At 41.9% G+C, this 27913-nt stretch overlaps 2 protein-coding genes across 2 annotated transcripts in view; both read left to right on the top strand.

Moving 5' to 3' along the window:
* The window catches only part of HAVCR2 (hepatitis A virus cellular receptor 2), a gene marked incomplete at its 5' end in the record, with an annotated part of 35660 nt that extends 34453 nt beyond the window's left edge, over positions 1-1207 (top strand). The window contains one exon of the mRNA XM_087816189.1: positions 1113-1207. The remainder of the gene's footprint in view (positions 1-1112) is intronic.
* Positions 66-27646, top strand: LOC107534442 (hepatitis A virus cellular receptor 1-like). Its single transcript, XM_087816944.1, has 12 exons — positions 66-469; positions 1161-1219; positions 1609-1665; positions 3165-3503; positions 7807-7902; positions 10771-10860; positions 12872-12961; positions 16212-16313; positions 20059-20114; positions 23201-23309; positions 24192-24228; positions 26510-27646. Exons 3-12 carry the CDS (start codon positions 1620-1622, stop codon positions 26607-26609), a joined length of 1065 nt encoding a protein of 354 aa, XP_087673070.1. The 5' UTR covers positions 66-469; positions 1161-1219; positions 1609-1619; the 3' UTR covers positions 26610-27646.
* Positions 27647-27913: the final 267 nt, after the last annotated feature.

Below are 27913 nucleotides of genomic sequence, written 5' to 3'. Positions count from 1 at the left end.
GGAGAGAGAGAGAGAAACATCAATGATGAATCATTGATCAGCTGCCTCCTGCACCCCCCCACACTGGGGATCAAGCCTGCAACTTGGGCGTGGACCTGACTGGGAATCGAACCACGATCTCTTGGATCATAGGTCAATGTTCAACCGCTGAGCCACGCCAGCCGGGCTGAATGTTGTGTTTTTATACCAGATGCATCTGCTATTATTTCTTTTTTGTTAGCACATATGAAGTCAAGTAAATGCCTTAGATGATCTGGCCCCAAGCTTAGGTGACCTACTAACCCACTGGTTTGGGTCCTGGGGGAGTATGATGGAGAAAGTTGTTACTAATAGTTGGGCTGCTTCTTTTAATTTGTCTCTTTTCTTGTATGTGTCTGTACTGTTGCTGAGAACTGTGTCTTCAGTGCCATACCTCCCTGCTACTGAAGCCCCTTGCTGACCACTCAGGCCACCTTGCAGAAGGGAGGAGGTATGAGACTGTAAGAGCCAGCCATGAGGGGTGGAGTATGGCGGAGAGACTGTTCTATGACGTCACTGCTGTTTGTCCCACAAGCTGGGCCCAGGCCAGAGTGGGGGTTGCTTTCCACAAACCCCTCTTTGAGACTGTCGGATTAGAATTGATATTCATTCTGCCATAAATCAGTACCCTTGCCTTGCCTCCTGCTATGTGCCGGTTCTTGGAACAGGCCGTTGTCCTGACCTTATCAAGCATGTAAAGTAATTTCCAACACCTGGTAGCATTCATGAAGTAGTATCTCTGACTCTCCCCACCCTTTACGTAATTATTTGGTCCCTGCCAAGAAGTGTGGGGATCCATTTTGTTTGCAGCCACCCGAGAGGAGCCTTGTATGTAAGTTTTTCTTACTAAACTGTTGCCAGACTGGGGTGGCCTGCTTCTTTTCTCAGTCTCTGCCCTCCTTTTACGAAGGTAGATTTTCACTTTGGGGGCTTTTCTCTGTGCCTGTGTCTATGAACACCAAGTCTGGTTCAGATTCTGCTTTCTGAAATATTCTCCTGACATCATTCATTAAAATGCAGTCTGAGTCGTTGCTTCCCGTAGCATGAATGGTGAAACACAGTGATTCACGTTCTGAATTAATTCTTGTTAATAGATAACTTGGCAATATAACTGAGGCTGGGGACTACCATCATGTCCACAGGGCAAGAAGTACTCTCTACTCACCAGAGGGCCAGTTGACTGTCATCTCAGAGGCCAAGGGTAAGTGCACCACTACCATGGGAAGACTGGTCTTTGCTCTGGTGTCCCCGCTACTGAGCCTGGCTCTGGTTTCCTTCCTATTTACTACCTAATCTCCTGTGTGAGCATCAGGAGTCAGTTTGGACTTTATGTGTGGAGCACGAGCTGAGAAATAAGGGGCTGCTTCCAAGGACAGCTTTGCCAGTCTGTTGGAGGTGCGGAGCCCTCAGCCACCCTGAGCTAACAGAGACCTGAAGCCATTGTATGTGGTCTCCCACCCATAGCGGGCAGGGTAGGCTCACGTGATCCACCCAGTCAGGGGGAAAGGAAAAGCAGCAATCTGAGAATCAGACTTGTTCCCATGCCATCTGGTGGGGGCACATCGAACAGTCCTTTCCTCTTTCCTTTAGGCTGTGTCATCATGCTCCCTTGGGCAGCCTTCCCAAGCCTCGTGCTACTCTGGGCAGGTAAGTGGATGGCTGGGCTGGGGCTGGAAGCCCTGAGCGTGGGGCAGTGTGGGAAGATGGATATGCTTGGGCTCTGTTTGAAGGTAATGGGTCAACTAGTGAGCAAAGAACCAGGCTGGAATCTTACTCCAAAGAAATTGCTTAAATGCTATGAATTACAAAATCGATGGCCAAGTATAACAGTGTGTCATCTGAGGCCAGTGGTGTTTAAACAAAAAAGAGGTGGTAGATGTGTATGCATGGACTTCTCATGTGTATGTAGGAAATAGTGGCAGTGTTATCATGGGGTAGGAGGTGATTTAAAGAAGAAATGGGGATAAGATGGAAAAGAGATGAGTCTTTCATTGTACATTTTGTGCAGTTTAATTGTTATGAAGACAATATAGGATTTTAATGCCATTAGCACAGGAGAGAGGTTTGTTGTTGTTTTTTAAGTGGCATAATTTGGTACTTGACTGAATGTTCTGATTCTCCGGGTTCGCCAGGGGAAGTGGGCCTTGCTCAAGTGCTGGCTCTCATCCACTCATGAGAACGGATTCCTACTTAAATTTTTTTGGACCATCCTGAAGTTCATGATAAGCCTTAGCTCCTCCTGGAAGTATTAGAAACCCATTTTCTAAAAATTGATTTCTGGAGTTTATTAGACTTCTGCTTTGAAGCCAACAACACTTGAAACAAAACATTAGCCTTGCTTTTTTTTTTTATGAGAGACAGATGGTTAGGTGACTTCATTTGCAAAAGACATTTTAAAAATTGTAGTAAAGCCTGGCCTATGTAGCTTAGTGGTTGAGCATCGGCCCATGAACCAGGATGTCATGGTTTGATTCCTGGTCAGGGCACATGCCCTGGTTGTGGGCTTGATTCCCAGTAGAGGGCCTGGCCTGTAGGAGGCAGTCGATCAATGATTCTCTCTCATCTCATCTCATGCCTGATGTTTCTCTCTCTCTCTCTCTCTCCTTCCTCTATCTGAAGTCAATTAAAAAAAATATTAAAAAAAAATTGCAGTAAAAATTAAGACTTTAAGTGCAATAGAATTTTCAAATATATTTCAATTGAGACAGTGATTGGATCCAAGGAAGGGAAAAAAACAACATGTATGCATTGCGATTTAATAAATAGATACCTGTGAAACACAGAATAAAATACTTGCTCATGTACCGCTGGAGTGTCATTTGGTTCAAACATTTTGGAAAGAAATTTGAAAAAAAAAAAAAAGATAATAATATTTCTTCTCTTTATCCTGAAAATTTCTCTTTTAGAAGTTTGTCCTACTGGGAAACAATCCTAAATAAAGAAAGAAGTTTAAATTAGGTGTTATTTATAACTATCAAAAAACAAAATGCTGATAAAGATGACAACAGGAAAACATAATAAAATTTTTAGATTCAAGATATAAAGCCACATGATTACAAATGAAATAAATGATATAAAGAGACAAAAGTGGAAATAAATGTAACATTAGAATATTGAGGCCTCATGCTCTGTTTTCCTATTTGCAGATGCAGTAGTTTCTCAGGCCCGTGTGAGTGGAGTGGTGGGTCAGCCTGTCACCCTACCCTGCACCTACTCAACAGCTCGTGAAGTCACAACCATGTGCTGGGGCCGAGGGGCATGTTCTGTATTTAAATGCTCAAATGAAATCATCTGGACTGATGGCTACCGTGTCACCTTTCGGAAGGACAAGCGTTATGAGCTAAAGGGACTCATTTCCAAAGGGAATGTGTCTCTAACCATAGAAAATGCAGCCCAGTCTGACAGTGGGGTGTATTGTTGCCGAGTGGAGCACTCAGGGTGGTTTAATGACTTGAAAATCAGCATATCAGTGGAGATAAAGCCAGGTGAGCCTGTCCCCCCCCCCCCCCCCCCTTGATCACTTCATGCACCTGAACTGAGATGTTGTGTTTGGTAGCACTATTGTGTTCCCTTATAAAGAAAGAGGGGGATCCTACACTCCCATTTTTTAATAACTGTTGGGAAATAGAATTACTTATTTGTGTAGAATGAAGTGTTAAAAACAACCTTGATTTGAGGACATAGGCGAGAGGATCTTCTCAGTCAGTAAACTGTCTCTTAAAGCAGTGCTTCCAAAATGCTGGTTGCCCTGGCTGGTTTTCTCAGTGGTTAGAGCGTCAGCCGGTGGCCTGAAAGGTCCTGGGTTTGATTCCAGCCAAGGGCAGGAACGTCAGTTGCAGGCTTGATCCCTGGTCCCGGTCAGGGAGCATCTGGGAGGCAATCAATCGATGTGTTTCTCTCACATCGATATTCCTGTCTCTCTCCCTCTTTCACTCCTGAAAAGCAATGGAAAAAAATATCCTCAGGTGAGGATTAAAGAAAAACAAACAAACAAAAACCCCCAAAATGCTGCTTAGTTCATGAGAAGCCTTCTCTGCTCCACTGGGAAAGGCAGTGAACATTTTGCTCAAGCTGAATTTATTCAGTGTAACAACTGCACTTTTTCTCTGAGATGATGTCTTAGAAAAATTATAAAATGACCTCTCAACATTTTAAAACAAATGTGGAGAATTTCAAATGTATAAATTAGGTAATATTGTATAAGATACTGTCAAGCGGAAAGGAAACATCATCTAGCTTTCACGTTTATCAGCTCAATCTTGTTGCATATACATTATGTAAGCACAGATTGTTCCACCCCCACACTCTGCCCTATCTTGGATTTTTCTGAAGTATGTGCCACCTCATATCACAAAATTAGTTGTTTGTTTATTTATTTATTATGTCTTTATTGATTTTAGAGAGAGGAAGGGAGAGAGAGAGAGATAGAAACATCCATGATGAGAGAGTCATTGATCGGCTGCCTCCTGCACGCCCCCTCCTGGGGATCCAGCCTGCACCCCGGGCATGTGTCCTGACTGGGAATTGAATTGCGATCTCCTGGATCCTAGGTCAATGCACAATCACTGAGCCATGCCAGCCAGGCACAACATTAGTTGTTTAAACTTTAAAGTGATTTTATTGCAATATGGAAACATTTGCATCCCCAAAACTGTTTAGCAGTTGCTTTTAAGATTTTCATGAAATCCAGAAACCTGGGAAATTTACACCTTTTGATGTGGACATGCTAATAGCCTTAACATTTAATGAAAAAGGTAAGTTGTCAAGGATTTCCTGGTTTCTGGTACTCTTTCTTTTTTTAAATAATTTATTGATTGATTTTTAGAGAGAGAGAGAAAGGGAGAGAGAGTGAGAGACACTGATTTGTTGTTCCACTCATTGGTTGCTTCTAATACACACCCTGGCCCAAGATGGAAACCTCAGCCATGGCATAGCGGGACTACACTAACGCATGGAGCTGCCTGGCCAGGGCTCTGGTGCTCTTTCTTAATGAATCTCCTTCTACTAAGGTTTCATATTGACAGTAGAACCCAATACTTGTGGCCTTAATAACTTAGGTCTCTATTTTTTCATTTTTTAATTCTCGCTTGAATATGTTTTTTCCTTTGCTTTTCAGAGAGTAAAAGGGAAAGAGAGAGAAAGAGAAAGAAACATCAATGTGAGAGAGACACTTCCATTGGCTGCCTCCCGCACAGGCCCTAACAGGGGCCGGGGACTGAGCCCGAAACCAAGGTACATGCCCTTGGCTGGAGTGGAACCCGGGACCCTTCAGCCCGCAGGCTGACGCTCTAACCACTGAGCCAAACCAGCTAGGGCTCTATTTTTTTCTTAATGAAGAGAAACTGTTTTGTAATCTCCCAACTTTTTGAATTGGCTTATTTCCCTTATGAAGGCAAGTAAGATAAGGTGAGTTCAGGTGGAGAAAACAGCTGACTCTGGGAAACAACACCTGGGAGGCAGTTCAGGAAAGCCAAGAAGCTGGTGAGATAGTGGGCTATGGAGAGGTGAGGAGGGAGCACATGAAGAAGAGATTATGATTACAGCTTTTTGGAGCTGTAAAATAACCTTGATCTGGCTGAATTAAAAAAATGATATGGAAAGGAATCACCAGGAGCTTTTTATAGTGCTTACCAATCCTTTTATAGGTGGGTATTTATAAGGCCATTGCTCTATCCAGTGGATAGTGGGTTGTGGAGGAAAGAAGGGGTTCTATGGAAAGGAACCTCACAGAGTGATCTCATCATAAATTCCTAACTGGGCAAGTCATGGTGAGTAGTCATGCCTCAGTTATACAACTTTACTAAAAACTTACCTTTGCCTTAAGCAAGCCCTGTCCTTCGTTTCTGTGCATCTAGGTTAAAACACCTTTGAAATGCCCCCTTTCAGTTCCCTCCTTCTAATAACCTGACCACCTTTTCAGACCTCTCCAGAGAGCCTATAGCCTTACCTACTTTGTAAACCCATCCCTTGTGCTTCCTTTACCTGCACGTAATCTTCCTTAAATATGCTCCTTAATCCCAGGTGCATAAAAAGGAACTGCAAACTGATATTCTCCGAAGCACTGATCTCAGTCTGTAGAAATCCTCGCTTTGGCTCAAATGAGTCTTTGTAAAAGTTCTCTACAGGCTTGGAAGTTCTTACACTCACAGCGAAGCCACAGTGAGTCTCTGTCTACAACAGCCACTTCAGGGCTTCAGTTTTCCTGCATTTTTCACAGGCTGTTTATTTACTCTCCCCCTTCTACCACAGCCCTTCCTCCCAGCATCTTTCTTATACTCTCCTGGCTGTTTCCTGGGGAAAGTATTTTCCACTGAAGAAAACGAGTTCATGAAACAATCTGATCAGGTTTCCTTCTCTCCTGGTGCTCCTTCTACCACATTTTTTACATACTTACTTTGTTCTCTAGATTTTAAACTAGAGGGAGGGGATTGGATTGTGTTTTCCTTAAAAGGCTCTGACTACACCTTAAATCAAGGGCAGCAAACGATAGCCCTGGGGCCAGGTCAAATAAAGTTTTGTTGGAACAGCCATACCCTTTCATTATACTATCTGCTCTATGGCTGCTTTCACACGGACAGCCTTGAGCAACTGACACTGAGACCACAGGACCCCCCAGACCTAACACACTCACTGTCTGGCCCTTTATAGAAAGTTTGCTGACCCCAGCTCAAGACTAATGCCTTGCATGTAATAGACATAAATATTTGTTGAAAAGCAGTTTTTTTCCTCTTCAAGACACACACATTGGCTGGATTGCTAATCGAATCGGAGCTCTCAGATAGAGGAGCTTTCCAACCAGTTTTACTCAGTTCAAGGGTTTTTGTTTATAGTTGAGAGAATCGAGATCTAAGGAACTTCTTGCAGGATTAAAAGGTGCCTGGTGAGAAAAAAAAAGTGCACAGTTTTGAGTCAGGCCTTTATCCACCTGCTTTTGTGCTAGGCCTCATGTTTGCACTTAATTCTGGTTATAGCTCTGTCTCTGGGTAAGCGGTTTGGAATCCTACACCCCCTCTGACTCTGGAATGAGTCAGAGCTATTTCCTGTGGTCAAGTCCACCTGCTAGCCAAATGTAAAAATTGTCTGTGTGGTCTAGCAGATGCTAATGGTGAGAGATAATCCTCATTTAGGGTTCAGGTCCTTTGGGCAGGTACCCTCAGGACTGACTGAAATGAATGCTATTTATTTGGTAAACATTCTGGGCCTGGAGGGATTGTGCAAAAAAACCCCAAAAAACAAAAAGAGAGAAAGGACTTAAGGACGTGGAAAACAGTGTGATGATTGTTGTGGTGGGGACTTGGGGGTGGGTGAAAGTAGAGGAGGGTATAGGGGGGAAATGGTGGTGGGAAAAAAATAATAAAATAAAGAAATAAAATGAAATAAAATAAAGACAAAAAATGTCTTAGTCATTCACCACTGAGAAGACAATGAGAGGTCTAGGCTCTAAACATTTTCCCCACCTCAGAATGTTTATGAAGATACATAAATCAGGCAGACATGGCTGGTCTTTTCAAAGTGCTTCATTGCAGATGCAGGGTATCCTTTTTGCCTCTGCACCTCCCAAAATATATACCTTTCATATAGCTGTTTTTCTTTTGCAAGCCTGTCTCAAGCCTTCCCCTATCAGATTCTATCTAGCTGGCCAAAAATGAGAACTCTGAGTTCAAGGGAGATTAGTGCCCAGTTTTGCGTGGGGACAGCCTCTCTTTGTTTATGTTGGTGTACAGGCTCTGCACGAAGCTCTTGTTCCCTGCTTCTTTGATTAATCTGTGCTTTCCTGTTGATTTCTAGCTCCACCTAAGGCCACCAGTGTCCCAGCATCACCTAGGGCCTCTGCCTCTGCCCCTACAACGCCAGCACCAGCACCAGCACCGGACCTTAAGACAGGTAAACTGATGCGGTTCTGAGGTCAGAGGCCTTCCGATGAGCTGTGGATTGTCCAGGGCATGTGTTAAGGCAGAGGCACAATCTAAGATAAGGGTTCTTTCCTGGGTTCAATACATGGCCTTACAGTATCCGTGAACCACTGTTCTATATTACAGCCGCCTTTTGTACCTATCAATATTTTTAGAGTGGGGGGGGCCCACGTTTTTTAAATCAGATTATCAAATGTGTTCATTATTAGCCAACTAACTGCACACCACTGATCTTGACATCTAGTGAAGATGGTGTGGATTTAGCCCGGCTGAGCATACGCTCATGAGGGAAGTCTAGGGAGCGCATAAATGAAGGGCCGGGCAATGCGATAGATCCATCCTCACAAGCAGCTCTGAGCGGAGATCCTTTAGTCCACTCTGAAGTCAGACCCTGCACTCGAGGACAAGGTTTCAGTGAATATAATACTCTGTTTCCTTTGTTAGGAACCGTGCTAAGTCCTTTACAAGTATTATGTCACTTAATTCTTCTGGTATCGCTGTACATTGTAGGTGTGATTCAATCCTATTTTATAGCTGTGTGTACCAACAAGTAGATACATCTCCAACAATAACAATCGTCAGATCAGTCTTGTTGCATGTACATTGAAGTGACTGTATTGTAAGAGGAAAACATTTGCTTCTCAACAACTGTTCACCATTTGCTTTTAAGAGTTTCATGAAATCCCCAAATCCGGGAAGTTAGCCTTATCTATTGATGAAAGAAAGAGGTTCTTGAGGATGTCCTGGTTTCTGCAACTCCTTCTTAGTGATTTTCCTTCCACTAAGGTCTTATGTTGACAGTAGAATCCAATACCTGTGGCCTTAATAACTTATGTCTTTATTTTTTTCTTGATTAAGAGAAGCTTTATTTTGTAATCTCCCAACTTTTGGAATTGGCTTGTTTCCCTTATGAAGGCAAGTAAGATAAGGTCAATTCAGGTGGAGAAAACAGCTGACTGTTGGAGAACTGTATCTAGGAGCCAATTCAGAGAAAGCCTAAGAAGCTGGTGAGATAGTGGGCTATAGAGAGAGGTGAGGAGGGAGCACGTGAAGAAGAGAGTATGATTACAGCTTTTTGGAGCTGTAAAATCATCTTTATCTGGCTTAATTAAAAAAATAATATCAAAAGAAATCACTAGGAAATTTTTATAATGCCTACCAATCCTTTAATGGGCAGGTATTTACAAGGCTGTTGCTCTATCCAGTTAGAAGTGGGTCTATAACTGAGCCAAAGTTATTCTTTGCCTCTAGTTTATGGTTTTTTGGTTTTTGTTTTATTTTGTTTTTGCATTTTTCACAGTCTGAGTTTTTCTTCAACCTTCTGTTAGGGCTTTTCCTCATCAGCATCTCCCCTTAGTTTCCTGGTTGCTCTCTGGGTAAACTATTTCCCACTGAAGAAAACAGGTTCATTAGATAACCTGATGTTCCTTGTGCTTCTTTGATCAGGTTTTTTGTAGGCTTGCTTTTCCTCTCTAGATTAGATTTTAAACTGTAGGGAGGGGATTGGATTGCACTCCTCTTAAAAGCCTCTGACTGCTCTTTAGGTCAAGGTCAGCAAATTATCGCCCCAGGGCCAGATAAGATTGGAAAACTGGCCCAGCACCTGTTTTATAAACAAATTTTTATTCAAACAGCCACACCTAGTCATTATACTTCTTTGTGGCTACTTTCATCCTGAGAGTTAAGCAACTGCCACTGAGCCCATAGGGTCCCCATAGCCTAAATAATTTACGACAAGACCCTTTACAGAAAGTTTGCTGACCTCTACTTTAGACTAATGCTTTACATGTAATAGACACTCACAAATATTTGTTCAAAAAAAGTTTTTTCTTCTAAGGCAAATATTGCCTCGATTCTAAATTGAATGGGATCTCTTCACAAAGAAGAGCTTTCCAACCAATTGTCTCCTACCCAGGGTTTTTCTTTTATAGGTAGGTCAAGAAGCTTCTTGCAGGAAAAAAGGTGCCTGGTGAAAAAAAAAGTGTACACATTGTTTAATCAGGCCCTTATTGGTCTGCTTCTGTGCCAGGCACTGTGTTTGGTCTTAATTCTAGCTTCAGCTCTCTCTCCTGGGTAGTTGGAGACCTTCTGTATGTGGTCTGAAAACTATACTTGTGACCGCAAAGAGTCAGTTATTGCCTGTGGCCTAGTTCACCTTCTATTCAAATGTATGTTGTATAAATTCTTCTTGTGATCTTGCGTATGCTGGTGCATGGGGGTTAATCCTCATTTAAGGTACTGGTTTTTTGAGAGGATATCCTCAGGACTGACGGGGGTGAATGCTATTTATTTGTAACCATCCTGGGCTTGAGAACTACTGTTTAAGTCTTAGTCATTCACCACTGAGAAGACAAAGACAGGTACAGGTTCTAGACATTTTCCCCACCTCACAGATGTTTATGAAGGTACATAAACCTGACAGGCATGACTATTCTTATTTTTTCTTATTAAATTAAATTAATTAATCAATTAATTTGCATGTGTGGGGTGACATTGGTTAATACAATTATATAGATTTCAGGTGTACAATTCTATAACACATCATCTGTATGTTGTATTGTGTGTTCACCTCCCCAAGTATGGCTATTCTCTTCAAAGTGCGCAGTGCAAATCCAGGGTAACCTTTCCACCTCTGTACCTTCTGTAAACGATACCTTTCAATACAGGTATTCGTTTTTACCAGCCAATTTTAGTGGCCCCCCTTTCATATTCTAATTGTGAATGGCAAGGATACTGAGATTGGGGTTGGTCTCTCATTGGTTGAGTTGATATACAGGCCCAGCACAAAGCTCTTGTTCCCTGCTGTTTGATTAATCCATGCCTTCCTGTTGATTTCTAGCTCTACCTGAGGTCACCAGTGCCCCAACATCACCTAGGGGCTTCACCTCTGCTCCTACTATGCCAGCACCAACACCAGACCTTAAGACAGGTAAACTGATGTGTTTCTGAAGCGTGGGCTTTCTAATGAGGGCTTGTAGACCGCCCAGGGCATGCATCAAGGCAGAGTGACAGCCAATGCTAAAGGTTATTCCCTACGTTCCACCTGGCCTCATGTAGTCTTAAAACCTTGTCCCATATTGCATGCACCTAATGTACCAATATGTAATCTTCAGAGTGAGGGGACCTATTGTTTTAAATTGGATTCTCAAAGGGATTCACCACCCCAGTGAAAACACCAGCCCCCTGATATTGGACATCTACTGAGAATGATGGGGATTTGGTCCAGTTGAGCACAAGTTTATGAGGAAAATCTAGGTAATGATGATCTCACTCATATGTGGAATCTAATAAACAAAATAGGCTGAGGAACAAAATAGATCCAGAGACGGAGAAGCATGGAACAGACTGAGGGATCTCAGAGGGAAGGTGGAGGTGAGGGAGTGGGTGGGGAGAGATTAATCAAAGAATTTCTATGTATATATGCATAACTCTTGGACACAGACAATAGTGTGGGGAAGGCCTGGGGAGGAGGGTTCAGGGTGGAGGGGATCAATGGGGGGGAAAAAGGGGGACATCTGTAGTACTTTCAACAATAAAGATCAATTAAAAAAAAGAAAAGAAAATCTAGGTAATGCTGGAGGAAAGGAGTCAGGTTAATGAGATTCTGTCTTTACCAGGAAATCTGAGTGGAGTTCTTTTAGTTCTCACTGAAGTCGGACCCTGCACTCAAGGATAATTGACCCATCACTGGTTTTACATATAAAGTTTTATTGGAAGAGCCATATGCAATTATTATACTGTTCGGTCTATGGCTGCTTTCACACTGACAGACAATAGCCACTAAGACCATGGCTTCCAAACTCTAACACTACAAAAAAGTTTCTATTGAGTGTATTGGGGTGACACTGGTTAATAAAATTATATGGGTTTCAAGTGTGTAATTCTATCTTATGTCATCTGCACACTGTATTGTGTGTCCACCACTCCACTTTAGCCTTGTCATTTACCAAAAGTTTGCTGACCTGTGCTTTAGACTAATGCCTTGCATTTAATGGACACTCCAAAAAATTTGTTGAAAAAATTTTTTTTCACTTCAAGGCAAAAATTGGCTCAATCTCAAATTAAACTGTATCTCTGAAAAGAACAGCTTTCAAACCAGTGGTCTTCTATAGAAAGGTTATCTTTTTTTCTAGTAGTGTTGAGATTCAAGGAAGCTTTTTGTGAGTTACAAAGGTGTCTGGTGAGAAACAAAAGTACACCCTGTTGATCAGGTGTTCGTTGATGGCCTTTTGTGCCAGGCACTGTGTTTGGGCTTAATTCCAGGGCCAGCTCTCTCTCTGGGTAGCTCTGAGACCATCTGTAAGTGCTTTGAAATCCTAATTCTGTTCTATCATGGAAACAGCCAAAGTTATTACCTTTTCATCTCTTAGTTGGAAAGGAATCATTAATGGTCTAATTCACCAGATGTATAATGTGTAAATCATCTGTGTGATCTTGCATATACCAGTGGTGTGAGTTAATCCTCATTGAGGGTGCTGGACTCTGGGAGGGTAGCCTCAGGCTGACTGAAATGAAGGCTATTTATTGGGTGAACATTCTGGGCCTGGGAACTACTGTTTAAGTCTTAGTCATTCACCAGAGAGAGGACAAGACCTGCCCTGGCTCTAGACATTTTCCCCACCTCACCAAAGTGTATAAAGATCCATAACTATGACATGCATGACAGGTGTTTCCAAAGTGCTTCGGTGAATAACCCGAGTTATTTTCCAACCCTGACCTCCGGGAATATGTGCTTTTCAATGCAGCTGGTTCCTTTTTGCGGGCCTGGCCTCAGCCCACCCATCAGAGTCTAGTAGACTAAGGACGGGAGCTCTGAGTTCAGGGGAGATTAGTGGCCAGTGTTGCGTGGGGACCGTCTCTCATTGGATGTGTGTACAGGCCCTGCACAAAGCTCTCATTCCCTGCTGCTTGGTTAATCCTGCTTTCCTGTTGATTTCTAGCTCCACCGAATGTCACCAGTGTGCCAGCAACACCTAGGGTCTCTACCTCTGCTCCTACAATGCCTGCAAGCACGCAGAAATTTAAGACAGGTAAAACCATGTGTTTCTGAAGCCTGGGCCTTCTGATGAGAGGCTGGAGACCACTCAGTGCATGTGTTAAGGCAGAGTTACAATCTAATGTAAGGCTTTTCTCTTGATTCCAAATGTGAACCCAGGTACCAAATTATACATGCTTTTTGTACTTATAAATATTTTCAGGGTGAGGGGACCCATTGCTTTTTTAAAATTGGATTTTCAAAGAAATTCATTATTAGCCAAGAAACTCCAGACTACTGACCTTTTACATTTACTGAGGATAGCGTGGATTTGACTCAGTTGGTCAAAGGTTTTTAAGGAAAATATAGGGAATGGCAAGAACAAGGGTAAGGGCAATGGGATTCTGTCTTCACAGGTAGCTCTGAGGGAAGATCTTTAAGTTCACTCTGAAGTAAGACCCTCTATTCAAGGTGAAGATTTTGTGAAGTTAACATTTCCTCATGTCCGAAGTGACAGGAAATTTTTTACAATTATTATATCACTTGGCTCTCCTGACAACCCTGTGTAATGGTGGAACTCAGTCCTGTTTTATAGCTGAGGTAACCTAGGCAGAGTCTAAGTTCATTGTTGACAGGCATATGGTTAGAAAGTGGTTGGGTCAGGACTCCATCTCCATTCACTGGAATTTGGGGCTGTGTTTATAACCACTGGATGGTGCCTCCTATTAGGAGCACTGACCGAGGTTACATTAGGATGAATTTGTCCTGTTCTGACATCCTCACTGAAAAAGCCTTTATAAAATTATCCTGTCTTTTTTCTTTTTTTAAAATATGTTTTTATTGATTTCAGAGAGAAATAGAAACATCAATGATGAGAGAGTCACTGATCGGCTGCCTCCAGCACGATTCCTGCTGGGGATTCAGCCCACAACCTGGGCACGTGCCCTGACTGGAAATCTGGTCGATGCTCAACCACTGAGCCACGCCAGCTAGGCTAATTATCCTGTCTTTATGTCATTCAGTGACTTATAGTTTTGCCTTTAGCATTCTTTTTTTTTTTTTTTTTAATATATCTTTATTGATTTCAGAGAGAGGAAGGGAGAGGGAGAGAGAGAGATAGAAACATCAATGATGAGAGAGTCATTGATCGCCTGCAGCCCGCAACCTGGGCATGTGCCCTGACCGAGAATTGAACCTTGATCGCCTGGATCCTAGGTTGATGCTCAACCGCTGAGCCACGCCTGGCTGGGAAACCTTTAGCATTCTTTAGTTTAATATATAGCATAAAAATGGGAAAAAATGCTGTTTTTACTGATGACAAAATAAACATCGGATTTAAGGATTTCAGGGATTTAGAGTGTATGGCTCCTGTTTTCAATTCAGGCTACATGCTTCACACTTCAAATTTCTGATAGGTTAGCGTTTAGATTTAATACAAATGTACAATAATTTGACGTATGGGTGGGGAATAGCTTGGCCTCCTGAGAACCAGTTTAGGTGCAAGCCTTCTATTTCTAAGATTAAACAGATAACTTTCAGTGAAGATTCTCAAAGCCTGACTCTTTGAGGTGGTCTGGATTCTGAAGAATAACAGAGATGTCTCAACCTCTTAGCCAGAGAAATCTGATGGAACATTTATTTTCCTTGACCCCCATTGAACCATGTGTATATTTAACCAGGAGGGATCTGAAGCATTTGGGCTATGATCTGAGTTTGGAGGAGAGGGCTTTAGGTTAAAACTGGGATTTTAGAGCCATAAAAGTTTGTAAGAAAAAGAGCTTTGCTCCAGGCAGCTGAAACTACTAGAGAATCTGTTGACTTTCTCAACATTGATTTAGCTTCTTTATACTTAGTTTGACTTAGTGTGTGCTTGCAAAAGTGTGCAGATCAGCGGACTCGGTTTAGTGCAAATACCTAAGTTTTTTTACTTTGTTTAAAGCAGAGATCCAGAGGAAAAGTGTTGCTTTATGTCTGTGTGGCCTCCTGGGGAGTATTAATTGCATTATTAATTGATCTGAGCCTTATCTTTGCCCTGATAGCTTCCTGAGGAGTTTGAGTTTAGAGCTGAGCTTCACAGTATAAGAAGGAGGTGAACACTGGAGCTAATTCAGTGCAGAGACAGTTAGCTTTCCATCCACTCCCTGCCTGTGCTCAGTGCCTCTAGCACATGCCAGTTTCCTAAAATATTCATGGAATGGTTGGATGTAAGTTGCAGGAGCAGGAGCAGGGGAGCAAAAAAAGATGCCCACAAAAAGTGAAACTTGGGAAAGGAGCTAAGGTCAAGAGGTCTTTTGCACAGATCCAAATTGCATAGACTCTGGTCACCTGACCTTCTTGTATTGCCCTGTTTTTTGTTCCTAAAGAGAGCCACATCTTCCTACAGGGTTCAGCATTGGAGGAAAACATGAAATCGGTTCAGAACATAAGGAAGGGTGATGTTGAGATGTGAAATTATGGTGGGAAAGAAGAAAGAGAAAGACCAATGAGAGGCAGTAAGGAAAGCCCAGGTTTGAGAATTCTTGCCCAGCCAGCGCCACTAATTTGCTCTAAAGTTCTGTGGTGCTCTCAGGGGAGGGAATGTGCAGATTTTATAAAGGGGCATGTGAGGCATAGCCCTGTGCCGGAGGACTCTTAGTGGAGCTTCTTGGTGAGAAATGGGAGATGAGTCAGATAACACAGGAAATCAGTCTTGGGGAAGGAGGGAGCGGAATGCAGCTGCAGAAGGAGCCGGGTCAAGGTCTCCCAGGAGCCTGGCTCTGAGGGCTGTGGATCATTACCAAGCTGAGACCTTGGCAGTGCAGTCACCTTGAAGAAAGTGCAAGGCGTTAAGTGGTGTGAGGATGTGCCCTGTGCCGGTCCATACGTGCAGCTCCCTGGAAAGATGTGTGGGCAGATGATCGTGAACTTGAAGAAGGTCAGAAAGTCCGGGTTGGGGTTGTTGTGAAGGTGGGAGAACAGATCAGTGTTTTGTGAAAGCGAAATGTCATTTGCATGAATAACAGCCCAATTGAGTGTCCTGTATAAGATACGCTGTTGTAGATTTCATATATTTTGGGAGATTCCAGGGGTATGAAAAGTGTGAAATAATTCTGTCTATAGAAAACTATTCAGATCATTGTCAACATCAAATTTATTCCTGATAATGAAACATCCAGATGGCAGTACAATGTCTCAGTGTTATCTCTGAATAAAGTTCTGAGAAAGAGTTGAATGTAGTTCCTGATTTTAGTTTTGTTAGTGTTGGGGGTGGGGGGCAGATTTTTCTCCACAAATAGAGCAGAGCTCTTTCATTCTTTCCATTTCAGAAACTCCTTCATCGTCTCCAGTGTGGACAGCAGAAACCCAGCCTATCACAGCACAGGGAACAAATGCGACCAGCTCATCATTGGACTCTTCTTGCCCAACAGGTAACTTCATTTTCTTCCTGAAAATTCAGTCTTGACTCTACATTTATTACTGGGCTTGCTCCCGTGGGCCAGAGCTGTGAAACAATGAAATCCAGACCACACTTGTTACCTGTTTACATTTTGCCCAGCTCCGGAGCCTAAATACATGTAGGAGGCTGTTGTGCTGCCTTGTCGGGCTTGCAGGTGGACTCCTAGAGATGGGTAGAGGACAGCAAACTGGCACCAAAGAGAGGCGTGCCCCACAGAGAGTCTGCTGTTCCCCTCCAAAAAGTCTCCCCCTCTCCCCATTCTGGGCAGGTCCCATGCAATCTCTACTCTGGTGACAGGGAAGATTGACCTGTCTTTCCCATGGTGGAGGAAGGTGGTACTGAAGCCTGTCATCTCTCCCAGCTAACTCTGGGCCCCATGGTGGTAAGCGTGTGGAGTGCCACATGCTGAGGCCCTTTGTAATGCAGAGCTGGCTGTGTGCCCTTGTGCTGTGTCTTAACAAGGTCAAACCTTGCAAGACTCCTCCTGTGTATGACTCAGAGTACTCAGGAGTTGCCAATCTGTAGGGGGGCCCCGGTGTGGCTTAACTCTTGCCAATCATTCCTGGAAGATGGTTAATTTAAAATGGACTTGCAGCCCAGCCGGGCGTGGCTCAGCGCTTGAGCATGGACCTAGGATCCAGGAGATAGTGGTTTGATTCCCAGTCACACCACATGCCTGGGTTGCAGGCTTGGTCCCCAGTCAGGGGTTTGCAGGAGGCAGCCGATCAATGACTCTCTCATCATTGATGCTTCTATCTCTCTCTCTCCATCTCCCTTCTTCTCTCTGAAATCATTAATGATAGTTAAAAAAAATAAAAATTAAAAAAAATAAAATAAAATGGACCTGCAGTGAGAGTGACAGAGGGACATATTCAGTTGGGATTAGATAATGGTTTTGAAAGTGGAATCCTTAGTGCAAACTGTTTACAGACCCATAAACAAAAATAGATAAAAACACAAGGCAACAACAGTAGGCGCAGCTGCACCCACGCTTTGAGGCGTGTGAGGAGGAAGAGAGTAGGAGTTGGGAATAATTTTCTAAATATCACGTCACTCTAACCTGGTGCGGGTAGAGCTTTCCAGGATGGAACAGACACTGGAGCAGCTGTGTCCCCATGACTTGTGACGGCTGCCACCATGGCAGGGTATCTGAGGCTCTGAAGCAAATCCTCACTGTGCCCATGGGCTGCAGCCTCACATAAGCAAAGAATGTTAGGTCTGTTTACTCATCAAGCAACAGTGTTAGAGCATAAGGACTTGTTATAACTGGGGCTCTTCAGCTCTCAACTGAACTGTTCTTTTAAAAACAAGGTACATTAAAAAAAAAGAATGTTATGTCTGAAAGGGATTTTGTTTGTCATATGGCCCACCACCCACCTTTGACAGTTGTATGTGCCGGGAAACTTTCATATGATATCTCATTTATTTTAATTTTATTTTTTTAATCCTCACCGGAGATATGCTGAGAGAGCGTGAGAAAGAGAGAGAGAGAGAGGTGAGAGAAGAACATCGATTTGTTGCCTTCCTACATGCCTGGAATTGGGATCCTATACTCAACCCAGTTATGTGCTCTCACCAGGAATCGAACCACCAACCTTTCCATGCACAAGATGAAGCCCAACTAACTGAGCCACTCTGACTAGGCATGTTATCTCATTTAATCCTTTCAGTGCAGGCCTTATTTATTGCCATTGCCAGATTGGGGAGGCCCTATAGCTCTCTTTTGGAGACAGCTCCCAATTCCACTGCCAGGTACTAGCTGCATGCCCAAGGACAAATGGTTGCATTCTTCACTGGATGTTTATGCTGATTGAAGGGCAAGGTGTTTGGCAGTCATTGCACAGTGTTCCCCCACTGCTTCTTCCATTATGACATCATAATATTTGGGAATAGCTGTATTTATCTGATATGGTGTAAAGTACTTTAAATGTATTATCTGATTTAACAATTAGATGTTGTTATGAGATGGGTTATATTTACAGCTTGTAGTTGTAGTTCAAGGTTACCCTGGCTAGAAATAAATATAAAAATATACATATACATACATACCAATACATGTATGCAATCTCCCAAGGGAGATTGCCAGCATGAAACTCAAAGCTTATCTGACTCAAGTCCATGCTTTTTTTTACTGCATCATCCAGTTCTCATACCTGAAAGACTTACTTAAGGTCATAATACAAGTCATGTACAGAGCCTAGATTGTAGATATTGCCTAAAACTAGATATTGTCTTAGGCTAAACATTTGTCAGAATGAATAAAATGAAAACACAGAAGTAATGTAAAGATATTGAGGGATATGGTCATTTACTAGAGTTGGAAACTTGTTTCGCCATTGAGGTCTGTTTACTCATCTATAGAATGGGATTAAGGAAATTGTAAGGGTGTAAAGTCCTTGCCACATCGTAGATAATCAATAAAAAGAAAATTCTATGCTTGACCTATAATTGCCTCAGGAAGGCCAGCAGTAGATATTCTCTATTACAAAGTGGATATTTCAAAGCACTATTAAAATGTGTACATTTAAAACTTTAAGGGGATGGAAAAAGATATTTCATGAAAATGGACAAAAAGTTAGGGTAGCAATACATATATGAAACAAAACAGACTTTAAAACAAAGGCTATAATGAGACAAAGAAGGACCCAGCAATTCCACTTCTGGGTATTTATCTGAAGAAACCCAAAACATTAATTTTAAAGGTATATACAACCATATGTTCATGGTGGCATTGTTTACAGTAGCCAAGATATGAAAGCAGCCTAAGTGTCCATCAGTAGGTGAATTGATAAAGAGAAGGTGGTACATATATACACTGGAATATTACTCGGCCATAAAAAGAATGAAATCTTGCCATCTGCAACAACATGTATGAACCGAGAGGGTATTGTGCTAGGTGAAATAAGTCATACAAAGAAAGACACATGCTGTATGATTTCAGTTATATGTGGAATCTAAATAACAAAATAAACAAAACAGAAACAAACTCATAGAGAACATTTTGATGGTTGCGAGACGGGAGGGAGGTTGGCAGGGGTGAGTGAAAAAGGGAAAGAGATGAAGAAGTACAAATTGGTAGTTACAGAATAGTCCCAAGGATGTAAAGTACAGCATAGGGAATAGAGTCAATAATATTGTAATAATTATGGATGGTGCCAGGTGGGTACTAGATTTTTGAGGTTTTCATAAGTTATATAGATGTCATTATGTTGGACACCTGAATCTAATATAGTATTGCATGTCAACTGTATTAAAAAATTAAAAAATATTATTTTAAAAAGCAAACTAAACAAAAAACTATTAAAAATGGTCACCTATCAGCCAGTTTGTGTGCGGATTGATAGAGATGGGATGAAAGAAGAGAATGAGACTTTATATCATTTTCAGTTTGGACCATATAAAAGTACAAGTTTGTGTGTTGTTTTTTTAAAATATATGCTTGAATTAAAATGAAGACATTTTAATCACTTAATATTGTGCATGCATGCATAAATACAATTATTTTTACCTTAAACAAATTACAGAATAATACTTTACAGAATAAATTAATAAGTGCTAGTCACTTGGTATAACTCTTGCAATGCCTTCTGGATTTGGCCATATTTTTTATTCATCTTTTCATTTATCACCAGAAAGCAATGTGAAGAGATTTTGTGTTAGTAACGAAAATTCAATATTTTTTTATATTTCTAACTAATTTTCTTTTTGTTGCGCAGGTGGGAGTAGCACTGTGACTCAGCCTTCAGATGGCGGTTGGCAGTTCAATGAGACCGTAAGCCAATTCCTTCCTGTTTCATTCGCCATCTTCACTTGTCTGTCTCCCTGGAAGCAAGTTATATTTAGAGGTTACTCCTGTAAGGCTAGCCCACAGATTGACTCTCCCCAGTTAAGACACAAAGAAGAAAAGAATTTGTTTCTGAAGTAGGGCTGCTTTGATTAATTGGTCAAGCTCAGAGGTAGACCCGTTTGTTAGAGATGCCTGAAAAGTGATTTTACTCACACACATACACACAACACTCACACACGACAGACTTTGTCCTGGACAAAAAAGAATGAACTAATTTAAGGAGAGTGAGTTAACACAACATACCCAGGAGGACTTCAGTTATCATTAGGGAAATAAATGCTTTGAGTTGCTGTGGTGGCATGGAGGCCGTTCCAAACAAAAATATTATGTAAGTGGAAGTGTGCTCGCTTAACCATAGGCCCCTACTACCCTTTTCCCACCCGATTGCCTTCTGTATGGAAATTTTGAGGCCACTGCAGAGTTTTTTTATTCATGAACATCTCCATAGCATTGATGACTTATTAAGGTATTAATGTCTTAAACAACTTGGTGATTTTGAGAGATGTTCTTACACTTTTCTACAGTGAGCTTGAGAAAAAGATAAGGGTTCCTAGTCTCGTGATGCTCATGAAAAACTCCTCTTTGCAAATAAGTTTTCAATAGGACCTTTCATTTTGGCTCTCTGATAGAAACCACACCACTTTCCTTTTGTATGTTTAACTCTTCGAACCAGCTATCAAAAAAGTTTGAGGTATGAGAACAGTTTGGGTCCAAGTGGTGAGAAATGACAGTCCAGCTGTAGTAAAAGAAATTCAAGCTCAGGCAAAGTGGGATTATTTAGTATAGGGTCAAATGACTTTATGTTGTATATCTCAGTGACAGTGAGACCACCACGAAGGAGTTATATGAAAAATTTTAACAACTTGTATCCATAGACACTGATTGATCTGATGGAGTGAGCTGAATTTGTATACGCCTCCTAAATATCAGAACTACCACTATGGAAATGGTTATTTTATTGCTATATGGCAAGATTTATGCTGAATTAGAAAAAAACACACAACATTCTGAAAAGTGTGGTTGTTCTTGACCTGAACTACCTGTAGGATAGTTAAGTTTAGCAGCAAGTAGAAGCAATTTAGATGTAAGATCACGACAGGCAGTAGCCAAATCATGGGCTTTTTGGGCCTTGAGTCTGAAAATGTCAACATGTCTCCCTGATATCTTGAAAACATGCAGCATATATTTTGACCCAGTAGGTCAACTTCCTGGACTCTATGTTAAGGAGAGAATTGAACAAATGCATGAAGATGTATGGGAAGAGATATTCATTGCTATTATAATCATGAAAATGTTATAAACAACCTCAATCCTCAATAGTAAGGGATTAATTACTAATCAATTAAGCACACCCACATATTGCCATTAAGAATGTCTACTGTGTTGACTGATTGAACAATAACTTAAATAGAATATCCCAGAAAAAACCACTTGGGCTCCGTTTTGGAGTTTGGCTGGCGGCTTTGAGTATTGCCAAAGGCTCCGACTCGCCCTGACTTTGTGCCCTCTTTCAGAGACCGCACACAGCTTCATTAGCAGAGGCGTGAAGACACCCTGGGGTTCAGTGTTGTGTTTGGAAATTAGTTTGCCAAGGCGTTTTGAACAGTAGTGTCCCAATGAAGTGCTAAATATTATTTATGTAAGAATGAGCTTTTTCCTCTTTTTTAAATAATAATAACTTTGAGAAAATTTTTTAATTGATTTTTTTAGAGAGAAAGAGAGAAACATTGGTGTGTTACTCCATGTATTTATGCATTCATTGGTTGCTTCTTGAATGTGCCCTGACTGGGGATTGAACCCACAACCTTGGTGTGTTGGGGCAATGCTCTAACCTACTAAACTACCCAGCCAGGGAGGGCCAAGGACCCTATTTATTTATTTTTTATTTTAAATATGTTTTTATTGATTTTTTAGAGAGAGAGGGAGGAAGGAAGAGGGAGAGAGAGATAGAAAGAGATAGAAACATCAAAGATGAGAGTCATTGATCCGCTGCCTCCTGCACGCCCCCTACTGGGGATCGAGCCCACAACCCGGGCATGTGCCCTGACTGGGGAATCAAACCAGTGACCTCTTGGTTCATGGGTCGGTACTCAACCACGAAGCCATGCCGGCCAGGGCCAAGGAACCCTATTTAATTTAACAGACATGGAAACACACATTCAGAGAAGCTACATAACTTGTTGCAAGTCCCACTGAGTAAGTGAGTAGGTAAAAGAGCCAGGATTCTGGCTCCAATATTAAACTTTTATGCAGCAAGAGGCTTCATCTTTCTCTCTGATTGTCCTTTCTCTTAAAATATCTACCCCGTGGGATCTTTTCAGTGTCAGAGTTAAGCTAGGTAGAGGCACCTGGCATGATGCCTGGCATATTTCAGGCTTATTCGAAGAGGGTGATCCTTATGAGCTACACGAGGAGATTTAAACAAAATTCTGCATTTCTACCCAATTGCAGAGCATTTTAAGTTCATTGTTAATCAGGGCCATGTCTGTAAGCAACTGCTTCCAGGTCCATTTATATAGACATAGATAGAAGTTTGAATTATAGTTAAAAAACATAAGGGCTGTATCAATAAAAATGCAATAATTGAGCACATTTAGATAACATCAGATAGCATCACCCAGTCAACCTGTATATGAACAAAAATTGTTTTTGCATTTTTAATATAGAGGATATAGCTTATTGATTTAAAAAAACAATATGGGTAATTTACATAAAATAAAGAGCACCCCTTGAAGTGTACAGTTTGAGCTTTGACAAATATATACACCTATATAAATACCACTCCAAGCATGATATAAAATATTTCCATCTCCAAGTACATATTGAATTTCAAACTGTCTTAGAATTTCACCGTGATTACAACCTCAGGAGATCATTTGGTCTTGCCTCTCATGATCTAGAAGTAGACAAGGGCCAGTAAAAATAAATGTGTCTGAGTACGTTATTTTAGGAAGTGTTTTCTACCCATATTTCTAACAAGGTGCTTTTTCAATCTGCTGATATTTGCTTAGCACACGTGCTTGAAACAAACGTGGAGGAGCGCCAGTAAGGATTTCTGCATTGGACTCGCCATCACTGCCATGATATTGCTCACTATTATGGCTGCCAAAATTACCAAAAGTAAGTCATTTCATGATTGTGCCTGAGTGAACATAGCAAGGGTTCTAGAGCAAAGCTGCCTGGGTCCAAGTAGCATCACACACCACGTAGTTTTGATTTCACATTAACTTCCTGGTTTCATAACCTTGTTCCTTTTATTTCTTGAAAATATTGACCATAAGGGGAAAAATGAAATTTTAATTTCCATAGGAGAAATTAAATACTAAGAAATAAGAGTTTGCTGGGTAGAGTTGGGATTTGGAAGCAACAAACCACTGTCCTAAGTATGATCTGCTCACCCTTCCTCGCCTCCTCCCCTCACGACCCAGTGTCTGTGCCCATGAAGGACAGATAATACTGGCGAGGGCCTTACAACACTCACTCACCTGAAGAGGCAAGTGAGATGCTGGAAGGGAAACAGATTGCAGGGCTAAGGCTAGAGTAAAGGGTTTAAAGGCTAGCCAGCCACCAGGTATGTGTGTGTGTGTGTGTGTGTGTGTGTGTGTGTGTGTGTAAGCAGACTCCATGAAAGAACCACAGTCTTCCATTTTTAAAAAAACGAAATATAATCATTAACAATTGCATTAAAGTAAGTTTGGGCTTGTGTGTGACACACTAAACCATTAATGAGCATGAGACAGCTTGCACGTTGTGGCTTCTTTGGCTCCTCCATTGTCAAAAGGAGTTACCCGAAGTTCCCAGGGAAGAGCCTAGTCTGAGTTTTATCTGTTTTCTTTTTTTTAAAAAATGATTTTTCTTAATTTAATTTTTTTAGCTTCTGGCTTTGTACAGATTTTGTTCATATCAAAGTAATAGCAGAAATAACATAGATGTTTAGGAAAAGGTCTTATGAACTTTTTGGCTGACGTGTTTAATTTTCTCTTCAACTCCTCCCCAATTTAGAATATTTATGTGTGAAAAGAAAGGTGCTGCAAATAAGGTAAGCTTGAAAGGTTTGTGTCAATGCCCTTTGATGCTTCTACTCTAAACAATGAACTTTCTGCCTGTCCCTCTCCTTTCTCCTGAACCCTGGAAGTTCTAGTTTAATGAGGGCCCCCGCTGCTGTCCACACGCTCCAGTGATACTTTTAGCTTTCTCCGTTTCCCGGGGATTGTGCCAGGACCTGCTGCGGAAACAGCACCCAACCCTAACCTCTGGAGTAAGGGGACTGAATCACAATCGTGTTTGGGGAAATTACATTTGAAAGCGTTGTTTGGTTTGTTCCTGATTTCATTCAGTGCCTTGTTTACTGAAAGCCTATTGTATCCCAAAGAGATAAAGAAAGCAGACAGAACATGTAAGCAAATGCACATGGTTCTTTCCCTGCTTCCAGGCAAATGCCACGGGGAAGGGAGGCCAGGGCCCTGGGCCGCGTGAGTGAGCCCTGACAGTGGTGGCCGCTGCCAGAGGTCTGGAGGAAGACAACTCGAACCCAAAGCAGTGCAAAAGCACTGTGGTGGGGCAGGGCCTCCGGTTCTGCACAGTCCCCTTCCCCTGTCATTCACCCCCAGCCTGCTCTGCTCCTTTACATTCATTTGTTATCTGGCCTCATAGGCATTTGATGTAAAATTGTTGTAAATACACCCTACTGCTCAGTTAAAGCTTAAATCCCCTTTGCTTTCCTTCCCCTCTTGCCCCAGGGTTATGTCAGCAAACTCCTGTAATGGTTGGAAACCACTGCTTGCTACCGACCCCAAGTAGCCTGCTTCCTTTAGTCAGCTCGGGCCTTCAGCCAGGTCTCTCTGACTCACAGCCATCCCCCTGAGGCTGCCATCATCACCCCTAGTTCTGTTTCCGTGGACGTCAGTCTCTCCTATGACTTAATTACATGAGCCAACGCACAGACCTTGCCCTGACCAACACCCACCACACCGTGAGTGCTCCTTAAATGCTGCTGTCAACTGACTCGCTCATTCCTCCACCTCAATAAGCCTGTGAAGTAGGGACTCTCATTCTCACTTTGCGGACTGGAAAATGGGTTTCGGAACATTAACCAACACCCAAGTTCACACCATGCAGCCCGTAAAAGACTCAGTCTTAGTCTTTTGGAGTCCAAAACCCATACTTCTAAAGTTTGACTATCTGCTTCCAACAATAGAAGGAAAAAATACTCCTTACAGGCAGAAAGGCATGGAATACAGCATCTTTTTAGTGGATTTCTGTCCTTTTCCTGTCAACATTTCTTTACATCCACATCTTACATACACCCTACTGCTCAATTAAAGCTTAAATCCCCTTTGCTTTCCTTCCCCTCTTGCCCCAGGGTCCTGTAAGCAAACTCCTGTAATGGTTGGAAACCACTGCTTGCTACCGACCCCAAGTAGCCTGCTATCTTTAGTCCAGGTAGCAGGACTAAAAATCTTCATTGTAGAAAATATTGTAAGATATAAAAAAGCAAATAGAGAGAGAGAGGGAGAGAGGGTGAATTTCTCATGACACTTGGGGTAGCTTTTTCACGCTGACTCATTTTGAACTATTGACACCTAAACTGTGTCACATGTGTATAACTGGTTCCTTTAAAGATCTGAGTTGAGAGAGACTCAGTACATTTCATATCATGTCTGGGCAGGCTCAGGCAATAAAAACAATCACTATGTAAAATTATAAAATAGCAGCTATGTCAAAACTCTATGCATAACCTTTTTATACACTTGCTGCGTGAGTGTACGTGTTAGGAAACACACCTAACTCATGGCTTTCAAATTCTCACCATAAAGACACAGTAAGGTTTTTGACACCACGATCCAGTACATAGGCATGTGAACCGACACTATTTTCCTACATCCAGTGCTCTCTGATATTGTGTAATCTTTGTTTATCTTAAACACAGGCTGTAGGTCACTATATAGATTTAATAACCTCTCTAAAGGGCACACCCCACAGTTGGAGAAACAGCAGCCAAACCATTTCCTAGCCACCTTCGTGAACGTGCATCTTGACTTAGCCCTTCAGTTGCATGTCTGGTAACTGTCTCAGATGTTTGAGTTTTAGAAATTCTAGTATGTGGATCTCTTGAAGGAGAATAGTCTGAATACATCTTAGGATTTTTCTGAATCCTGCTTGTTCAACAAACTTCCCCACAACTTAATATTCACAGCTCTGGAAGCTTGCAGTCATTGAAGAGTTTGTGCGACGGGCTCTGGCATTGCAAATAAACAAACAAGCTGCTCCTTATGTGGAAGTGACCTGCTCTTCTCTTACTCATGTTATTCTTTTTGTAGCAAAGAGCCTGAGACTGAAACTTCCCGAGATTCAACTGCTGTGCGCTACGAAGCGTGTGACAACATCTACTTTGAGAACAACCTTTACAACGTGCATTAGGGCGCAGGGCCCTCTAAGGCCTTAGGCCCTTGACTGCAGAAGGCAATGGCCAGACCTCACTGTGTCAGTCCTTTGAGCTCCAGGATGATTTTCCTGTCAGTTTTGCACGGCATTCGGCAGGCCAGTGGTGCTGGGTAGGGTGTCTCTAGCTTATCAGTGTGTAGTCAACCTTATTGTTAATAAGTTCTAATTTTGTACACTAAAATTTTCTCAATATTTCTGGTCATAGCAGAGCTCTCTCCCAAGTATGAAATGAACAGTTAAGAATTGTATATTCTCTTTAGACCTCATGAATCCTGTATCTGTTAAGATTTCTCATTAGGTAGACAGGCAACAAATACCTTGGTCACCAAGTCTGTCAGGAACAGTGGGATAGGACTTACAATCAGCAAATCTGACTTGGTACTTAAATTCCTTCACTTGGAAGCATTTCATGATTACCTCTTGTTTTTTATCTTTCAACTCCAGATGCTACATTTCTTTGGTTCCTCCAAAGGTTTCAAATTCTGGAGGTACATAGGTTTTTGTTTCCCTGATGGGGAAATAAAGTCAGTGTGATTTTGCCACTAGATCTCCCCCCCCCCATTGCTCTGAAAATATAAGATTTTAAGTGCTTTCCCTGGGACCAGGATGTGGGTCTTAGTAGTTAGAAGAAACCAGGATGGTGAGTGGACCAAGTAGATACTAGGGGAAGAAAATAAATTGTCATGTGATTTAGAAGGAAGGAAGGGGAAGTATTTTGTTAACATTAATTTTTTTCTGTAAGTTTATCAATTTTGTAGAATGTATGAATTTTGTTCTTGATCCTTTGAAACAGTTGAGATTTCATTTTCTACAATCTGTCCTGGGACACTAGGGCATGGGTATAATTAAGACCATCTATTAAATTTTGGAAATTTTGCACGTCTTTAAGAAGTAGCAGAACCAATCTTTCACTGATGGAGTGGAGATTATTTTGTGAGCACATGAAAGTGTGAGAGTCTCTTCTTTTCATTGTATGCACACTCACCAATAAATGTGATTTTTGTTTTTATTTTGAAACTGTCCTCCTGTTTTCTCAGGCTCATCTGTTAGTCAGGGCCTGGCATCTTCCACCTGCAGTGGGAGGTGGGGAAGATTTGAGAGTCAAGTGTGCCTGGCACTCCTCTAGGTGCTGGGGCTGGAGCAGAGAACAACCCTGAAACCCAGTTCCCAGGGAGCTCCCATTTAGTAGGGAACCCCCCGAACCATCAATTCTGGTACCAGTGAATGGTGTGGGGAATGAGAATAGTGATAGAGTGGGCTTCTCGACCGTGGCATTTGGA

This window comes from Miniopterus natalensis, chromosome 4 (genome assembly GCF_054644295.1).
Source record: "Miniopterus natalensis isolate mMinNat1 chromosome 4, mMinNat1.hap1, whole genome shotgun sequence".
NCBI lineage: Eukaryota > Metazoa > Chordata > Mammalia > Chiroptera > Miniopteridae > Miniopterus > Miniopterus natalensis.
This window is presented reverse-complemented; position numbering and strand designations above follow the sequence as displayed.